Source organism: Solea solea, chromosome 14 (genome assembly GCF_958295425.1).
Source record: "Solea solea chromosome 14, fSolSol10.1, whole genome shotgun sequence".
NCBI classification, from domain to species: Eukaryota; Metazoa; Chordata; class Actinopteri; order Pleuronectiformes; family Soleidae; genus Solea; species Solea solea.
The window spans coordinates 14,407,744-14,426,238 of record NC_081147.1 but is presented as its reverse complement, the minus strand read 5'-3'; the positions used below and the strand labels follow the sequence as shown (position 1 = coordinate 14,426,238).

Genomic DNA, 18,495 nt, shown 5'->3' with positions numbered 1-18,495 from the left:
TAAAAGTGGCCGCCTCCAAAGAGACAGATCAAAGCGACCCGGCTCTGAGCGCAGGTCAGCAGCACCGTCCCCGTGAACACGGTGCACGGTGATATTATTGATCTCTGTCACATCAATCTCATCCGCGGCGGTTATCCATAACGTACCAAAGAGGGACGGACACGAGGACGAAAAGGAGGAGGAGATTCTGATCTGTTCTGCAAGTAGCGGGGAGGATTTTTCTCAAGCTAATGACAATGTGTGGAGCACAAGTCCACTGAGGTCCTCTGAATATGTCTCCTCTCTCTCTCTCTCTCTCTCTGTTCAACTTTTCATCTAAATGTGTCCGTGGTGTCAGAGGGATGCCTGTGCAGATCCAGCAGGATGAGCTTTTCTGAAAAAACGAGCGAGATGAATGCTCTCATAGCCACAGGGAGTTGCATGACGTCAGTTGCCATTCAGAGTTGTGTTTTCATACACACGCACACACACAAACAGACACACACACACACGTATGAAGCAGTGTTTTTTTCCAGATGAATGCTTCCATAGATGCCTAGTTCTTGAGTGAGATAACCCTTTGAAGCAAGGCAGAGGTGGATTACATGGCTGCTGAGCACCAGAGTCACAGCCAGGGAATCCAGTCAAAGTGGTGGGAGAGAAGAGAAGAGAAGAGAAGAGAAGAGAAGAGAAGAGAAGTTTCTATTTGAAATTGAACCCTAAAGCACTTCCGTTCTGTCTGCATTGACCACTAGGGAAGAGTCCATACAATACTTAATATCAGTATCTGTCCAGTACTGGTCAGTATCACTGGATTGGATATTGGAAAAAGAAAATGAATGGCAAGTTATAGTTTTATAATAAATCCATCAACACAAATCCATCCTAATATCAGCTAAGTTGTTTAAATGAGGTAAACAAAACAAAAACTGGATGTAGTTCTCTCCAGTTTGCTGGATGAGGCCAATGAGGAATACAGAATATAGTGAATAGCCACCAGGGGGCAACTGCTGTTTAAAAAACAAAACAACAAAAAAACTGCTTGAATGGAAGTCTATGGGAAAATGACTTCTCACTTGATTTATAACAGTAAACATTTTCCCGATGAATTAAAGTGTCTCAGTCGCTAGTTTCAGCTCTTTTCAGAAGGATTTGATGTCACATTTGTAAATTCTGTTCATATTCAGAAGAAAATAGAAAATAACGATATGAGTGGACACAAAACAAGTGATTCCCGTCAAAGGGGGACACTGATTATTCACGCCTGATCCAAAACAAACTCATATAAACTGCTGTGTTTATAATCTGCTTCAAAATGACCACCACGGGCTGCCCAGTCAAAATCTGACATGCAACATTTACTAGACGTGGACTTAAAACTGGCTCCATTAATAATAGAAAACACGTATCCTTCCATTCCTAGTGGCAAACTTGTATCCCATGCTCTTACTGTATATAACATGTCTATTATGTTGCCCCTTGAAGAGGCTGCTTTGTCAATTATCTTTGCCCCCAAACTGATTTCTCAACATCCCATAATCCAAAAACCCAAAACAGCATGGATGACTTATTTACTGCAGCAGTTGTTTTTTTTTTTTTGTTGTTTTTTTAAATAGGTGGTGCTCTTGAATGGGGCTGCTGAACTTTAAAACCTGAGTGACCGCACATTTATCATTAACAAAGCGCTTACGTCATCTGACAAGTGGGGGGGGGTCATTTACGTGATTATGTGATTGGTCGAGGATTTAAAAGGTGAAAAGAGACCGCCTGATGCCAATTTGCAGGAGAAGAGCTATTATTATTATTATTTTTTATGATTAATATTATTATTATTATTATTATTATTGTGTAAGTTACTGCATTGAGAGGTGTGGGGGGGGGGGGGGGGGGGGGGGGATGTGTCAACAAAGAGTCAGCACGAAAGATGGATAGAAGGAGAACACACACACACACACACACACACGGTGTGCAGCTCTCGGCTGTGCGTCCGAGTGCGCCAGTGAGAGTGTGTTTTGAATTCAAATGCAGCATCCAGAGCTGCAAATGCGGCGACTGAGAGGAGGATGGCGATGATGCGTTTTGCGAGCGAAAGCCTTCAATTCAACATTATCATTTTCACCCCGTTTACAGCGGATAGGTTCATATGACGGGATGCCTCGAGCCTGACTCGGGTTATCCCGGCTCTGTCACACACATTTTGCCCCGTGATAAGTAGCGCACTTTGCAACCCCCCACCCCCCCAACACACCCGCACCACCCCCCTCCTCCTCCGTATTCCAGCCGTGCCACTGGCACATTACGCGGGATAATGATTATGAAGATGAACCTACCATATTGACTTCAGAGACCATGTCTATGCTGGCTATGTCAATATTCATCCCCACAGCCACCGGCGCACCTGTGAAGGAAAGGAGGCGTTAAAACAACACGTATGAATTATTCTCCCCATCATGTAAAAAATGGAACAGATTCGTGACGCGGACACATGCAGGATCCTCTCCACCTACAGGACACTTGTGCATCATCACCAGCCTGTGCAGAAATCTTCATGTCTTACACGCAGATGAGCATAAATCATCTTTTTTTATGTGTGTGTGGAATTATGGCCACTTAGGAGAAGGATCGGTCACGTTCTCATCTCCCCATCAAATGAAACATGCACACTAGTCCTCATCACAGCCTAATTGGAGAGGCCCGTTTAGCTGTGATGGGATGATTTATGCAAATTACAGCAGATTTTGCGATTCATTAAACATGTATTGCACGTCAGGAGGGCGTGAAAACATAACAATCCGTTTTTCGGTGTTTGCTCGTTACCTCCGAAATCTGGCCTCAACCGAATGTCGTATCCTTTCATCAGTCTGTCCACGGTTTCTTTTACCAGAGGCATATTGCTGGGATCTTTGAGATCCTTGACGCTGAGGAGGAGAGAGAGGAGGAAGAAAAAAAAAGGGTGGTGTAATGTGAAATAGCTGGTTAGTATCACACGCCAGGTAACAAGGACGACGCGACATGCAGGATAGATGACAGACGACAGAAAGATTTACCTTTGAGCCCAGACAAAAGTCACAAGTAAGGAAAAAGTCAAAATCCCAAAGTGGTTTTTCCTGATCCTCCCCATCGCAACAGCTTTTGAGGTGGTGTAGGGATGCGAGTGAGGAGAGCGCGCATCCAACTTACTCCAGACAGTGCAGAGGAGCCAATGAGGGGCGCATGCGTGCAGCCTGCCCAAGATCAAAGAGTGGAGACTGATGATGGTGGATGAGCAGTTTCCATTGCAGAGAAAAATATTAAAGGGACATGTGGATGTGCGTAATGAAGAAACAAGCGTTCTCAGTCAGGACAGAATAGAAGCACAGCCGTGTTAATGTTGAGCTTGTTTCACTGTTATTTGTTTATTGTGTGACACATGAGTTTGTCTGAATCCTGACAAGGTCAAACAGCTGTGTGGGTGCACTGATCCCACCAACACCTTACAATCAAGTTCACCCCCCCTGTTCCATGTTATGCATCAACCACAGATTGACTATGTACAAAAATATGGTTTCTGACAAATCCTGTGCCACTCACACAAAAATAGAAAACTAATGACTGGAACACAGAGACACAAATAAAGGTGTCATATGCTATTTCCCCCCCACTATGTTTCCAGTGGAGCTGCAGCACAAGGTAAAGGCAGGTTTGACAGTGCCACAGCTGCAAAGATGGTGTTTAAAACACAATCCCTCAATTAATTTCCTCAGGTTTGAGCACAGTTTTGAGGCCATGGGGAGGAGGGATGCGAGTGGCCTCTAAATTGCCTTTGATCTTGTTGTAGGGGTAGCTGCGCTTCTGTACAGGGCAGGCTTCTGGAAGCATTGGTTCACAGTTGCATCACCAGCAGTTACAGCCATCATAGATTATATCATCCCCTTCTATTTGATGTTTCCTGTTTTGTGTGTGTGTGTGTGTGTGTGTGTGTGTGTGTGTGTGTGTGTGTGTGTGATGTCGGTCTTGTTCCAGCGGTGTAAGAAGTTGTGCGTGTACAGTATATGTTTAAAGTGATTGAGGCCCGTGAAGGGCAGCTCTTCAACTACTGATCAGAACACAAGTGGGCAGTGGTCACAGCCTGTGAAATGAATAGATGTGCAGCAGGAGAATAAATGAGTTTCTGATTCATTTCCTCTGTCAGACGAGAGCAGAGTGAATGCAAAGAGCTTGTGCACAGAGAGAGAGAGAGAGAAAGAGAGAGTGAGCAGGGTGATGTGAGAACGGATGGATGGATGGATGGATGGATGCTGAAGGTCTCTCCGGCTGCACGTGCCCTTTTCCAGGTCCTCTCAGTTAAGATCCATGTCTCTGCAAGAGCAGAATGCATCAGAGCACAAAATGTGAGAGGAGCACACAGAAACCTCTGCTTCCACATTCAGGAGCTGCAGCTCTATCTGCAGTACATACTGCACAGCACAAACCGCTGCTGTGCTGCTGCCTGTCCTCTCTGCCCTCTCACTGCCTTTTTCTTTTCTCCCCCAAACGCACTAAGACAGAGACATGTAAAGGAAACAGATGTGATACAGCTGTTCTCGTGCTCTACATCTTGTCTCTCTCATTATCCTGCAGAAGGTTATAAACAAAACAACCTTAAAAAGATTCCCTGACAGGAACATGAGAAGCATGATGAGCAGATTTGCACTCCCCCAATGTTACGTAACACCTCTCTTTCTCCCTCTCTCTGTCTCTTTGCACAGTATTTCTCGCTCTCTTTCTTGGACATGCAGCTCCGTGTTTAAGTGCCTCACTCATTCCTGCACTTTTTTTTTTTATGCAGTTGATGTTCAAAGTAAGCTCTGGTTTATTTTGCCTGTGAGACCAACTCCCCATGGACACACAGTGCTGTCATTAAAGCAGTTGTAGTTTTAGCAGCCCTCAGGTAAACCTGGTATATAAAAAGGAGAGACTTTGGTGCATGTTTTTCTTCTCAAATTAACCGAGCACTCTGCCTCTTTTTTGTATTGTAAATCAGTGATGATGATAATAAAAGCCACAGTGCTGGCGTCAATGCAGTAACAACGCCACCTAACATCATCTCACACACACACACACACACACACACACACTCTTTTCGCCTACAACTCACAGGGCTGTTTCAGCATGAGAAATTATTAATGTTTTTACTGGATAAAAGTCTTTGACAAAATTCAGTTTCTAGTTACCACTGAAGCTATCATGAAGAAGAATGACAGAGGTTTTTGTTTCTCTGAGATGAGAAATGGGAATAAACATCCTTCATCAATTTCTGTCAGTCTTTCCCACTTTCTGCTAATTTGTACAAGAACTGTGAAAACTCTCCATTAGTGCCAAAGATGCATTGGGTTAAGACAAATAAATGTAAAGGTATGCAATAATAAAAACTATTTCTGATATACAAAATAAACATATTTACTTTTTCATGCTTATGACCATTTTTTTGTAAAATCTTGTCAACCATAATCAACCATATTAAAGGTCACAGGTCAAAAACATCAAGACATGTAGACCATTGATTCAAAATTAAATATATGAATCTTTAGATAATATGCGCAGAGTCTACGTATTTACCACAGACTGATGTTAGCAAATATTTCACAGGAGAAAATAATGCATTTTTTTTGCAGACTGTTTTCATTTGCTGTGGTTATTGCGATGTTGCTTAGGGCAACCGACCACTCAAAGTGCAACTGTGTGGCGTGTCACAGTGGAGCTTTAAGTCACAGAGAATATAAAGCTTCAGACTCACAGCGGATACCCATAATGAATCTGCTTCGTTCATTATTAGTGGGAGATATTCCATGAGATTTTGTTCGAACAGGAAATTAATTAAATGCCCCAACGTCTCAGCAGTGCCTTTGGATATACTAGAACTACAGACTGTATATAAAAATGGACATAGTGGTTTGAAAAGTGAAGACTTGGAGGTAGCAGTCAGCCACCAGGGGGCAACACTTGATTTATAATGTCAGTAAACCTTTTCCTGGAGGAGTTAATGGTCTCACTTGTTAGTTTCAGGTCTTCTTCAATAGAACATGATGTCGATTTTGTAAATTATGTTCCCCTAAAGCATGCCATATATATAGGTGGACACCAGTGTGACTGATGGCTAGTGTTGTCCAGCAGGTGCCCAGTTGCAGGTTGCAAAAACTTCATGGAACTGGTTAATCGCAGGAGTTTATTTTGCAACTGGTAGACTACATCTTTTTTTTTTCGATGACTAAGAGCCAGATAAATGTACAGGACAGTTGAATGTGGTCAGTGTACCTGGCTTTCTCCATGGTGTCCTTGGCCAGGTAGATGTACCAGTAGATGAAGTTGAAGAGGGCGAAAGTCAGGGGGAAGAGGATACGGGCGTACTTGTCAATGGGGCTGGTGCCAGCCAGCTGTGGGATTTGAGGGACAGCTGAGCCCTGCTGCATGAAGATGGGCAGTGGCGTAGCCTCTCGTGGTTCACTGCGGCACACTGAGTGGTTTCTCCTCTTCAGGCCTTCCTGAGGACTGCTGTCCGACTGGTGAAAGGGGAGGGTGGGATAGATATAGAGGAGAAGCAGGATGGGGTAAAATGGGGTTTGTGTGGTGCACAGTGAGAAGAAATGGTTAGATTAAATTTTAAAGAAAAGAAAGAAAGGGTGGGGGGGGATTTCTGCCCTGCATGAACATACACTGTATATGCTAAATTTAACATGCTGGAGTCATGAATACAAAACTACAAGTAATATTTGTTCCCACTGGAGTTTTCACTCACTGGCACACCAACACTCCTATAGAACGCAGCAGGCAGTTTGCTGGATGCCCATAGGATCTTTGGGAGATTATGCAGGGAGGAGAGCAGGAGTTGCTCTCTTCTCTCACACCGAGGCTATTTTTAAAGCATCTTACCATGAGCCCTACATGTAAGACAGGTCCCAGGAGGATTCTGTGGTGGCTTACTGTATTAGCATAAAGCATACAGTAGGAGATGAGAGTGCTACAACAGCACATATAATTATTTAATGTGTGGTGTGCCCTGAATGGCAAGAATGGTGCCTACTTGGAAATGCATGAAAAAAGGTTTCCTCTCCATGCCATGATTTCTTTTTCTCCCCGAGTATGAAGCTGGCTGGCTTAGTGTTCATTATCAGCATCACTGCATCAAACTCTGCAACACTGAGGAGACTCTGCCTCGCCATTCTCCATTAGATATGTAAATTAGCTGCGTAAATGCATGTGAGACATTGCGTATTTAAAATGAAAGCAGCCGTAAATCAACCAAACTTTGATCAAATGTTAGCCAGGCTGACATTTCTGAGCTAATTGCTTTATATGTTTACGCTGCTCTAACACTGAAGCCTAAATTTCCTGGAGGAAACTTCCCAAAGGGGTTAATAAAAGGTTCTATCTAATCTAAATGTAATTAAACTGTTGCAAAGATATCCCAAGTTGTTTTTACAGGAAACAGTTTGATATTGTTTTTCCTGGTATTCAATGTGTGTAACTTCCTGTGCTTCAGAAAAAAAAAGGCATGTGAATTCACTTTCCATAAGTATGTTTGCAGTGGTGTGAAACTGCTTTAAAATTACAATTGTTCTGTTTTTAGAGTCTTAGAATAAGACTTCAATATGTACTTTAGGTGAAGGACTTGCTTTACGGAGGCCGCCATGTGTCTACAGCAGTCCAAAAAGACAAACCAGTCTTTTTGAAACAGAAATGTTGGACACAAATGGAATACAAAGGCCTCCATAGCTCCATGATATGGTAAGAAGGGAATGGATGAGCAGGAGTCCTCTGTTACAGTCCTCAGTCTCACCAAACTGGACCATTTTATATTTCTCTGTTTAACATAAAAACTTTCCTCCAAATTCATTGTGTCTAAGATTAAAAATGGAACTAAATTGGGGTGCAAACTTGACTTTTTCTTGTGATACAAATTTTACATGACATGTGCAAGTGTTCACCATTTTTTTTGTTATTGATGACAGTGCAGTCGCCAGGGCAGTCTAACAGAAATGGGTGGTTCACCCAGGAGTGAGCCCACAGAAATACACACTGACTGGATAACAATCAAAACATCTGCACAACATATTCCTGGGTTTATGAGACAAAGTTAGCAACTCACTGAACCATTGTCGTCCTCATCACTGCCGGTTGCCAGCACCTCCAGGTTGTCTTGTCTGGCTTTTTGTTTGTACAGACGGTTGGCCTGGAGGGTGGCGAAGTAGTTCACTGCTGCAAACTCAACGAGGGCCGACGCCACAAAGGCAAAACACACAGCGATGAACCAATCCATGGCAGTGGCATAGGCCACTTTGGGAAGCGACTGACGGGCACTGATGCTCAAGGTGGTCATGGTCAACACTGTGGTGATGCCTGGTGGATGACACACGAACATACTCTGATACATGCCCTGGATATATTTTAATATCACAGTTAACATTGTTTGGTCAATGCAGGTGCGTACCAGCAACTGTACGTGCGGGAACAGACTCCTTGTTAATCCAAAAAGAGACTTGTGACAGCACAACAACCATTATGAGGGGGATGTAGGTCTGTATGAGGTAGTAGCCCAGCTTCCTCTGTAGGTGAAAATGGACCACCTGCACAGAGTAGTGACCTGCAAGATAAACAGCATAGAGGGTAGCATAGAACAGATGCCCTTGCCTGCCCTTGAGACAGGAGAGCTGCTGAGAGCAACACAAATCACATAGATACTGCTGTAAGTGCTGCTGTATGAGACTGGAAGAGCCAGCTGACTGTGAGACAGCATGTGAGAGACAGGAGGAAAGAGGAGAGGAAGGACAAAAATGTGGAGGGAGGAGGGAGAACCGCAGACATTTGGAAATGGGATAAAGTTAAGAGGAGGAAGGAGAAGCAAATGAGGAGGGGGCAGAGGGAGAGCATGCAGTGTCACTATATGTAACACTGCCGTGTTCCGCCTGACATTCAAAAAGCAAAAAACATGCTGCATCATGCATATACAGAGAGAGAGGGGGGGAGCGATAGGGGGAGACTGCTTTTCTGGCTCTCTATGTTTTCTACACGGGTATCATCTGTGTTTTGGAACCTGCCTCATCCTTTCCCTATCTGCTCCAGGAATATGCTGGGTACACAGCAGGGGAGCACACACAGGTCTGTGCAGCTATTCTTGGGACACCACATTGACTTCCATTCATTTGGATAACCCAAACAAAGCATCATCTCTCACCTTAATTATAACCAGTTAATGCCTAAACATTAAATTAACCACAATTTAAATCTTAGGCCTAAACTTGAACCAATGCCTCAGAAATGAGATTCTGACTCATTAGGACTGGGTTTTGGTTTCCCTGAGGACTACTGGTCCTGACAAGGTCAGCATTTATTCCAGAAAAGGTCCTAAAGAGGTCCCCCGGCCAGCCAGCCAGCCACCCACCCACCCACCCACCCACACACACACACACACACACACCCACACACACCCACACACACCCACACACACCCGCACGCACACGCACACGCACACGCATCTTAGATGGCTGCTCAAGGAAGTCTCTGCTTTTATATATTGACTCTGCTGCAGTGGAAGAGTGGCCACTCCTGCAGAGTTTGAAGACACTTGTTTGACCTCTTTCTGCTTCATCAGCTCATGAGAATACATTTTAATTAAACCAGTGAGTGCGAGGACAACTGTGACGGTGCGATAGCTGAAGGTAAGCGTTACCTGTGTTTGATTTGAATATCTCACTGGACAAGGTCTGTCCCACCAGATCATACTGCAGAAGACTCATGGACTCTTTGGGAACCTCGACTGACGCTATTGGTCCCTTCCTCCACGTGAAAATAATTTCACTGCTCGTGTAGGCGTCTGAAAATACAAAGATAATTGGCAAAACATTCACACATGTTGAGCACATTTATGAATTTGGTCATTAGAGGACTTTTATCTTTCCTTTTCTTACTGCCAGATACTCACAGCTTCCAAATCTGAGCGGACAGGAGTGGCCATCCATAGGGAAGTCCATCAGCCTCATTGGACATTCTGCACTGATCGTCAGTCTATGAAAAAACACACAAATGAACCTTCTATACAGAAAAGACAGGTTTATAAACAAGCCAACGGCTGTACTGTGTGAGATCACCTCATAGTGTAGAGGACAGTTCCATTTTGCATGATGCGGAAAAGCTTGTTAGGTGTGGTCATGTTATGTGAAATGGACTTCTTGGAGTTTCTGAAGAAAGTATCCGGCGTCCAGATCTTTTCCACCATAAGGTTGTTCAGCCGCAGGATTTCGATGGGGCCCTCGTACTTCAGACGCTCATCAACCCACATTTGGCGGAAAAACATGTCCGTGGTGTACTCCTGACACATAAACATCAGATAATGCTGGATGGAAGTAAGATGCATTTCAAAATATTATCTCCAGCGACCCAACTGTAGGTCCTGACCCAGTGTGTGGAAACACTGCCCTTGAACCATGCTACACTAAAACCCTCCCTTCTACTTCGGCATCATGATCAGCTTCTATGAGACTTGACAAATATACATGTCAACTTGCAGTGGAAGGTGATGAGAAACGATGAGGCAATGATGGATGCCACTCATCCCAGATAATCATTAATCAATCCATTCAGCCATGTCGCCTGCCTGACATGTTGTCATATTGATTTAGAGGCCATCAATAATAGAGTTGTAGAGCTAGTCAAACAGATTAAAGCTCATTAGATGGTTTCATGGCAGATTGCCCATAAGGCAGGTATTCAGTGGTGACTGAGGCACCGCCATCTCCCTCAGTCAGCACATATACAGTAGTATCTCACCATCTCAACATCTGAAACGGGTCCAAAGCTGGTGACAAAGATGTCCGTCTTCACCTCTGTGACACCACCTGCAATAGTTAGTCAGTAAATGTACACAATATGGTAAATTTATCTCCAATGTTTGAGGCAAGGATTTAGGGTTTGAGATTTGAATCACCTCCAGATCCAGGGCGCAATCTGTTGTCATAGCCATCCAGAAGTCGATCTAAAATACGAGTGATGTTTTCTGAGGATATCTTCTCATTTCCATGTACATTATCGAAACTGTAAGGGGGGAAATTAGGATTTAACCCCTACACGGTATAACCAGACATTCCTGACCCACATTTAAGAAGAGCGATACGACTTACCTTAACCAGCATAGAAGAGAAACCAAAGATAATGTCAGAGCAGCCATCCTGTGCAGCATTTAACACAATCTCAACTCCCCAGATCAACTCATAGTTAATGAAATACTGTGTGAGAGGAGATGTGTCGTTACAGTGACTGCTAGGTATGTAAAAGTACACAAGAGGCACTGAGGCAGGAACAGTAATCTAATTAACAGATTAGTAAATCCACTCCATTTTTAGACAAACACTGATTATATTGGTTTCTGGTGAAACCACATTTTAAAAATATAAAGCAAAAATAAAACGAAGGCGACACGTGTCTATTTATAGTACTGATAACAATAAAACTAATGTAATTTTATCATTGTGGTTTTTTTTCTTGTAGTTCCACATATCAGACAGCTGGTGGCGGTGCAGCCACTTTGTTGTTGTTTACCACCGGAACTAGAATCCACACCAGGAAAAGAAGACTCTTCAGAGTGAGGGGCAAAACAAATGGCTTACATTGCGACGTGTTCTTAAAAATTGGGGTTTTTTCGTCAGAGAACATCTCTCTGAGTTGACATAACTAACCGTCACTGAAAACAGTCATGTTTAGTCGGCCGTGCGTCAACAGTAGTCAAGAGTAACTTCTCTGTTAGCCTGACCGAGCTAGCCGCCGTTAGCAGAGTCTGACAGACTCTGTAGCCATAGGATGTCGGTGCACTTCGAGGAGAGGAGCGGGGTGATCCCCTGCAGGACTCCGTGGGGCTCCTGGTACCAAACCATGGAGGATGTCTTCATCGAAGTCAATGTGCCACATGGGACGTCAGCCAAAGAAGTCAGGTGTCACCTGGGATCCAGAGACATTGAGCTGCAAGTCAAAGGGCAGGAAATATTCAAGGTAACATCCTGAAGCGATTTCACCTTTTCCTCTAAAGAGGAGAAAAATCCCTTTGGAGCGTATTGTTGTGTATTGCTAAATCTGTTGATCATGTTCGTCCTTAAAGAGTAAGAAAATGTCAATGAAACAATAAAATATTCATACTTAAGATGATGAAATCAAAGGTTTCATATTGTAGGGATAAGCAGGTGAAGATTAGTTATTGATTAATTTCTGATTAATTACTACTCACTCACAAAGGTGAGGCCATTATGCAACATTACAGAAGTCAAATGCCTTAAAACACTAAAGAGGAGGAAGAATAAGAAGAGCCAGTTCCATGATTTGGTATAATATGTGCTTTTTCACTCAAATGCTTTCTGGGACCTTGTTTTTTCAGCTATGTTAACCGTTATGGTCAATTTTAAGATTAGTACATTTCCTTTACAAAACTGTCCAACCAGGAATAACAATGGTATTCTAATTCCATTTAATTCCAACTTTCTTAACAGTCCCCATAACAACTTTTTATTTTTAATGTCTTCATTCAGATAAATGGAAAAAGTTGAAATCAATAGCCCATGACAAGGCTGACTGCTAAATAACACATTTATTTATAAACCTTGTCTTTTTTCCTCCTCACTCAGGGGAGATTGTTTGACACAACTATGTCTGATGAGGCTACATGGACACTAGGTAGGTTACATACCTTGTATAGTGTCATACATACATACATACATAAGCATGCCAAAAAGCACATTCTTACCCATTTTCTGTTTGGTCTGTTTTCCTTCCCCAGAGGACAAGTGTCTCATCCGGATTATTCTGATGAAGACCAACAGACAGGCAGGGAACTGCTGGTCCTCCCTGCTCGAGGGGGAGTATTGTGCCAATGCCTGGGTCCAGGACCAGATGCAGAGAAAACTCACATTAGAGAGGTTTCAACGGGAGGTTCGTCTGATACTTTACATTTGGCCACATATACTCTAAGTCAGGGTTTCTCATTTCTGATCCTGTGAACTCACTGCTCTGCATATTTTAGAAATGTTCTTGCTCCAACACACCTGATTCAAGTAAATGGGTCGTTATCAGGCTTCAGTAGTGCTTTCTGATGAGCTGACCATTTGAATCAGGTGTGCTGGAGCAGGGAAACATTCTCCTACCCAGAGACACAAGGTTGACAGATAGTTTAAGGTGAAACCAGTCCTGCACAAACTGGAATACAGATCTTTGGGGAGGTACAACCTCCATTCCACAACATAAACATCTACTTGTTGTAAATCAAATTTGGATAAACTGTATGCACCATCCCTATACCACTTATCAGTGTAACTAGCATTAAAATTTGACGTTTCCTTGATCTCTGTTATTAAGGCATGAGTGATACAGTGTATAATGTGTAATGCGATCAGGTTTAGTCTTTCCTGAAAATGTTCCTTTTCACCGCTTCCTGTCTTTTTGTTGTTTTAAGCCGCTTCTCGAAATCTTCTCGTATCTTATTTTACAGCCTCAATTTGTACAACTAATTATAAAAGTGAACACTTTGTCTTGTTTTCCCAGAATCCTGGATTTGACTTCAGTGGTGCGGAAATCTCCGGGAATTTTCATGGTGGTGGTCCCGACTTTTCCAGTTTACAGAAGTGAACGTTGCTGTCGTCAAACACGTCACCTCTATGGAATGGACACTGTTGAAAACATCCATGCTGTGGCAGAGGATCCATCACACTCTCGGCAAAGAGAAGCCCAAAGGTTTGCTTTCAGAGGAACAGTTACTGGTTTGTTTACTGGACACGTGTTTGACCAAGACAGAATCTTATTGGTCATAAGTATTCTTTCTTCCGACTGTCCTGGTTTGCTCAAGACTGACTTATTCCCAAGCGGAAATGTTGGATCCGATTGTGAAAAGCTTTTCAGAGTGATGTCTTGTAATAATGAAACTGATACAGCAATAACTTTTCAATAAAGTTTTATTGAAAGGTACAAGTGCATCGGTTTACCAGATGGTGTTTTTTCATTTAACCACTCTAAACTTAGGACATTGAACTTCTCACAAACAAACCTCTAACTTGAGTAAGGAAAACCGGTAAAGAAATCCACATTTCCATTGCAGTGACCAATTGCTTTGTGTTCTTTTCACAACTGAAATCAATCTATAATTGTGGTGGCTCCGTGTCCACAAATTATGAAGCACTGAAAACAACTCATCTGTAAAACTCTGCCATTTCAGCTCAAATAGTATGGTTAGCAATTTGTGACAGTTTCATCACTAGCCTCACTTCACTGGTGAAAACCAAAGCTCCATCGCTGTATCAACATAAAAAAAAATAAAAATCATCACCTTGGGTAGGAGTGTGCATTCAGGACAGTTAAGCAACCTAGGGTAGGAGTTAAGGATTCTGGGCCCGATTTCTTGGTTCCTTTTATGCTGTTCACAAAATCCTTCTCCCTCCTCTTCCACATGGTGGACTGAGGACCTAGGTGGTTCAATACTTATTAGCTTAAAACCAGCAACCCGTTTCCAGGAAGAACCAAACATCTTGGTACGGATTTAAACAAGAACATACTATACATTTGTGCTTGAAACTCAATCAGGAAAGTAACACTTTAAATTAATGCAGCATGGCAGCAGATTAACCTCTCTGATAAAGCATTACTTCATGCTGGGGAAGACGAAAATACTGCATTTCTTCTTTGAATGATGACATCTGAACTTTAGGGAAACTCTTCATTTGCTTTTCCTTAAAGAAATTCACCATCACTAATGAAGATCTGTAAGGAAAATTGGGGATATACATTGTGACCTCACTGCAAGCAAGACACTCGCCAACAAAAAAGACAAGTTGAGGATAGTTTTTAGATTTCTCTGCATGTAAGGTCACCAGGTGTACCCCCATATTTTACAAGGCTGACTCGGGTATGGTGGGAAGATGAGTGATCTTGTAGTAGCTGGGCTTCAGCTGACGGGCAGTTCTACCCGAGATAACCCAGCGAAGTCTCTGGCCATTTGGTTTGGAGCATTTTGCGGTGGCATAGTCGGCCAGGCATTTCCCAATCAACTCCCGCACACAGACCAGATCCTCACCTTTGATCTGAAATACACACAAAGAAAGTTTAATTGAGGCAACATACAAGACTTTGTCTCAGTGGTAATCTTTTCAATATAACCTAAAATCAACCAAGCCTACACCTAGAAGACTTACTTGACTTAAAAATATTACTTCCAAGATTATGTATGTGAAGACAATAAAAATAGTTGGTGCTTACATTCAGCTGCTTCTGCAGACACGTCAGGGCCTCAGATATTTTGTCTGTGTGCTCAGGGTCATGTTGTTCCTGCGCCTCGTAACACAGCAGAGCCATGGCAAGCAGAGATGGCTGCAGACAGAGAGAATACAGTCTTACTGACAGAAAGTGGTTTGTCCAAGAAATAATTGCATATCTGATGATGATTTCAAATTTTGTCTTTGCCATGTTTGTCAAAGTAGTAATCATTACTGGACAACCACTGAACACTTGAATGCTGAATTGAAGTTTTAAGATATGATGTAATTCAAATAATAAATAGGCTATTGTGAGACATTGGGAACCCAGTTATTTTGGCCTACCTTTATTTTGGAGAAGACAAATGCGCAGTGACAAGCTTTCAGCTGAGCCTCCAGTCTCTCAAGACTCAGTATCGTCTTGCTAGAAAAAGGAAAGAAATCTTTGTGTCAAGACTAAAACTTAAGATGACAATGCAGTTTTATGTTTTAACTTGAATAGAACACCATGAAACACAGGATTTAGAATTGATGAAATAAATGTTTTTTTTTAAAATCACGTCACATTTAAAAAATCCTCATTATTTCAAGTAGTATCCTTACCTCTCGGCATCCAGCTGCTCCTGGATGTGGCCATGAAAGAGGCGGAGAAAGCGAAGTGCTGTGGGGGCCTTCACCTTCCAGTAGAGCTTCTCCATGATGATCCTCTCCATCCTCATCATGTCAGACACTGTAAAGCGGCTCTGACTAATGCGGATCAGATCGTTGGCCAGAGGCACGTTCTTTTCCTCTTCTGAGGACTTCACAGCAATGTAGAAGCAGCACAGGCCCACACAGGACAGGTGCTTAGGTTGAATCTGCCAAGGACAGAGGAAACAATAAGATTATTCAACACATTTTTTTTTTTTTTTTTTTTAATATCACTTAAAACTATTCAACAGGATAAATATATATATATATATGTATACACACTAGCACTGCTGTGGACAAACCTTCATCACAGAGAGAAATCTATCCAGCAAGCTAATAGCCAGAGAGAAGGTATCCGAGCTGAATCCAAAGAACCTGGTCAGAGAGAGCAGGTCCTTCACCTCCAGCTCCCTGAGTCTGGTGGTCATCCTGAGGCCATTGTCCTGGGCGCCCTCGATGAGCCTCAAACCGCTCAGCTTTGGTTGGTATCTGCCCTCCAGATCTGTTAGGGCCTTCAACTGAACTGCAAAGGGCTGAGCTCCAGGTCCTGTGACTGTGTCAATCATCTATGCCAACACAAAAATACAGCTGAGTATCACTGACTCTTAAGTCATTTTCATCAAATGTCAGCACTGAGTGTAAATATTATTGTTTATTATTCATATGCGTAATGTGGTAATCAATGGTATAGATATCTCATTGTACCCACTTGATAAAAATTAAAAACCAAAACACACACGGCGACAGTCGATACGATGGCTGAAAACACAGGAACAAGTGTCTATCAGTATCCCGTTGAATCATGTTAATACTAAATGTCCATGTAAATGGATCATATTTACACCATATCTAGTCTTTATCTAATACATATCAATAAATGCTACTGGGCTGCTGCTAGGCTGCTCACTAGGTCAAACAAACACACTCAGAATGATTCACTACATGATTCAGTTTAAAATTCTCACTATCACCTCTAGGGCTTTGCATGACCAGGCCTCTGCATATTTGGCAGACTTATTTCACACCCTCACCCTCTCATAGGTATCACAGCCAGAACATTCTCTGGGTCCCATGTACCCAATCTTAAAACCTGTAGTGACCGAGCTTTTGAGTCTGTTGCCCCAAAATGTCTTACTCATCCATCTCAGGTTTGCCATCTCTGCAGACTGTTATAAAAGGCAGTAGAACACCAACTTGCAACCTACATACAATTTCTTTTATCTTCGGTTATTGTTTTTATTGGACTTTGGTATGTTTTATGTGTGCTCTTTGTATTATCTAGATATCCTGCCACTGTAAAGCACCTTGAGACTTATTTAAAGCTCCTTTCACAGGAATTTCACAGCTTTAGGATTGCCCAGGTTTATCTCAATGTATTCCATATTATTTTAATTGTTAAATTGGTTTGAGTGTCTTTCCTTCAAATAAATGCTCTCAATTTTTTCCAGTTTCTTCATAGTGAAGAAACAAACCAATGAATATCTTTGGTTTGTGGACAAATCAAGGCATCTGAGGACATATCCAAATTGTTTGATATTTTTTGGGGACCAATCAACTAATCGATTAGTAGTTGTAATTATCTATCTAGATATGGATAAGTGATATGTATTGCCTAATATAGCGGAGAGGTACACTGCTTCCAAATTTGTAGTCAAGTCTTTCCCAACAGCTGTCATTGAACCGGAATCAACTGGAGTAGACAGGCGGTGGTAACACATACACACAACAAGGACACATCAAACACAAAGTTCCTCGCGGGCTGCAAAACTACTTAATCACTTTTCAGTCATATTTAAGTTAATAAAAGTTTCAAAACGTGTGCTTGTAAGAGTCCTGATGGTACAAGGTTAAGGATTCATGACAATAGGAGCAGGCCGTGCGTGAGTCAGGGCGAGATCTGCGTCATGTCGGGACATGTCCCTGCCACACACACCAATGGAGAACAAACACACGCAGGACAACAACAAATCCTAGTGAGATAACACAACTTTAACAGTGACACAACCCCTAAAGACGCAAAGCTGTTAGACCGTGTCAATCTAACGGTATACTTAAGGGAGGTGAAAAGAAAATGGCTGATAAATTTGACGTAAAAGGCATTATCAACAACGGCTAACCGCTAGCTATCATTTGAAGGAGTTGAAAGCGTTTCATTAAAGCTCAGGACGGCGAAACAAAAACACAACACATCTACAAAATGACACTGTTAATTATACGTGTGGTTAGTAAAGGATTTTGTCAAGAACGAGTCGATAACTTACCTTGTATGAAGTTACGTTTAGGTTTATAGTATGCTATAAACAAAAAAATCAGTAGTGGGGAAGAGGCTGAAACGCGCTGTGAAGACGCGAGTTAAAAAAAAAAAGGTTTAAAACACACAAAAAATGTAGGTATGAACTTTGAAAAAAGAAAGTTTTAAGCATAGGTTTATTTCTGCCTATGCACACCCCCCTACCCTTGGCGTAAGGCGATGGGGAAAAGGACCGTTTACGAATTGACGCTGCCCTAAACCATGCCCAACGTCCAAATATAGTTAGCGCTCATTGGTAGGATGACGGATGACGTCACCATTTTCAAGTCTCGATTGGTT

At 42.4% G+C, this 18,495-nt stretch overlaps 4 protein-coding genes across 5 annotated transcripts in view; 1 reads left to right on the top strand and 3 right to left on the bottom strand.

Moving 5' to 3' along the window:
- gabrb2a (gamma-aminobutyric acid type A receptor subunit beta2a) overlaps positions 1–3,197 on the bottom strand; it is a 29,265-nt gene extending 26,068 nt beyond the window's left edge. Inside the window, exons 1-3 of one of the 2 annotated variants that reach the window (XM_058649306.1) lie at positions 3,027–3,197; positions 2,797–2,897; positions 2,310–2,377 (exon numbers count right to left, since the gene is read on the bottom strand). In XM_058649306.1, the coding sequence (XP_058505289.1) occupies positions 2,310–2,377; positions 2,797–2,897; positions 3,027–3,100 (243 nt within the window). In that variant the 5' untranslated portion in view covers positions 3,101–3,197. The remainder of the gene's footprint in view (positions 1–2,309; positions 2,378–2,796; positions 2,898–3,026) is intronic. The other variant, XM_058649305.1, reaches the window with a different exon arrangement.
- Positions 3,198–3,694: 497 nt separating this feature from the next.
- gabra6a (gamma-aminobutyric acid type A receptor subunit alpha6a) lies at positions 3,695–11,554 on the bottom strand. The gene is made up of 10 exons (XM_058649307.1): positions 11,112–11,554; positions 10,919–11,025; positions 10,762–10,829; positions 10,083–10,303; positions 9,917–9,999; positions 9,665–9,808; positions 8,426–8,578; positions 8,084–8,334; positions 6,253–6,497; positions 3,695–4,317 (listed from the first exon to the last, which is right to left on the bottom strand). Exons 1-10 carry the CDS (start codon positions 11,168–11,170, stop codon positions 4,299–4,301), a joined length of 1,350 nt encoding a protein of 449 aa, XP_058505290.1. The 5' UTR covers positions 11,171–11,554; the 3' UTR covers positions 3,695–4,298.
- A 16-nt stretch (positions 11,555–11,570) lies between these two features.
- On the top strand, positions 11,571–13,943 carry nudcd2 (NudC domain containing 2). Its single transcript, XM_058649310.1, has 4 exons — positions 11,571–11,976; positions 12,603–12,651; positions 12,755–12,906; positions 13,516–13,943. Exons 1-4 carry the CDS (start codon positions 11,788–11,790, stop codon positions 13,597–13,599), a joined length of 474 nt encoding a protein of 157 aa, XP_058505293.1. The 5' UTR covers positions 11,571–11,787; the 3' UTR covers positions 13,600–13,943.
- On the bottom strand, positions 13,905–18,394 carry ccng1 (cyclin G1). Its single transcript, XM_058649309.1, has 6 exons — positions 18,167–18,394; positions 16,208–16,471; positions 15,819–16,072; positions 15,561–15,639; positions 15,220–15,330; positions 13,905–15,044 (listed from the first exon to the last, which is right to left on the bottom strand). The coding sequence occupies exons 2-6, from the start codon at positions 16,469–16,471 to the stop codon at positions 14,853–14,855; spliced, it is 900 nt and encodes a 299-aa protein (XP_058505292.1). The 5' UTR covers positions 18,167–18,394; the 3' UTR covers positions 13,905–14,852.
- Positions 18,395–18,495: the final 101 nt, after the last annotated feature.

Excerpts from the sequence above, each read along its gene's own strand:
- gabra6a (XM_058649307.1), bottom strand. The coding sequence starts at position 11,170 with ATGCTGCACAGGATGGCTGCTCTGACATTATCTTTGGTTTCTCTTCTA. Across the intron at positions 10,830-10,918 it reads ATTGCGCCCTGGATCTGGAG|GTGGTGTCACAGAGGTGAAG; the intron begins GTGATTCAAATC and ends TAACTATTGCAG. Across the intron at positions 8,579-9,664 it reads GATATTCAAATCAAACACAG|GTCACTACTCTGTGCAGGTG; the intron begins GTAACGCTTACC and ends TTTATCTTGCAG.
- nudcd2 (XM_058649310.1), top strand. The coding sequence starts at position 11,788 with ATGTCGGTGCACTTCGAGGAGAGGAGCGGGGTGATCCCCTGCAGGACT. Across the intron at positions 12,652-12,754 it reads TGAGGCTACATGGACACTAG|AGGACAAGTGTCTCATCCGG; the intron begins GTAGGTTACATA and ends TTCCTTCCCCAG. Across the intron at positions 12,907-13,515 it reads TAGAGAGGTTTCAACGGGAG|AATCCTGGATTTGACTTCAG; the intron begins GTTCGTCTGATA and ends TTGTTTTCCCAG.
- ccng1 (XM_058649309.1), bottom strand. The coding sequence starts at position 16,471 with ATGATTGACACAGTCACAGGACCTGGAGCTCAGCCCTTTGCAGTTCAG. Across the intron at positions 15,640-15,818 it reads GAGCAGCTGGATGCCGAGAG|CAAGACGATACTGAGTCTTG; the intron begins GTAAGGATACTA and ends TCCTTTTTCTAG. Across the intron at positions 15,045-15,219 it reads GTCTGCAGAAGCAGCTGAAT|ATCAAAGGTGAGGATCTGGT; the intron begins GTAAGCACCAAC and ends TGTGTATTTCAG.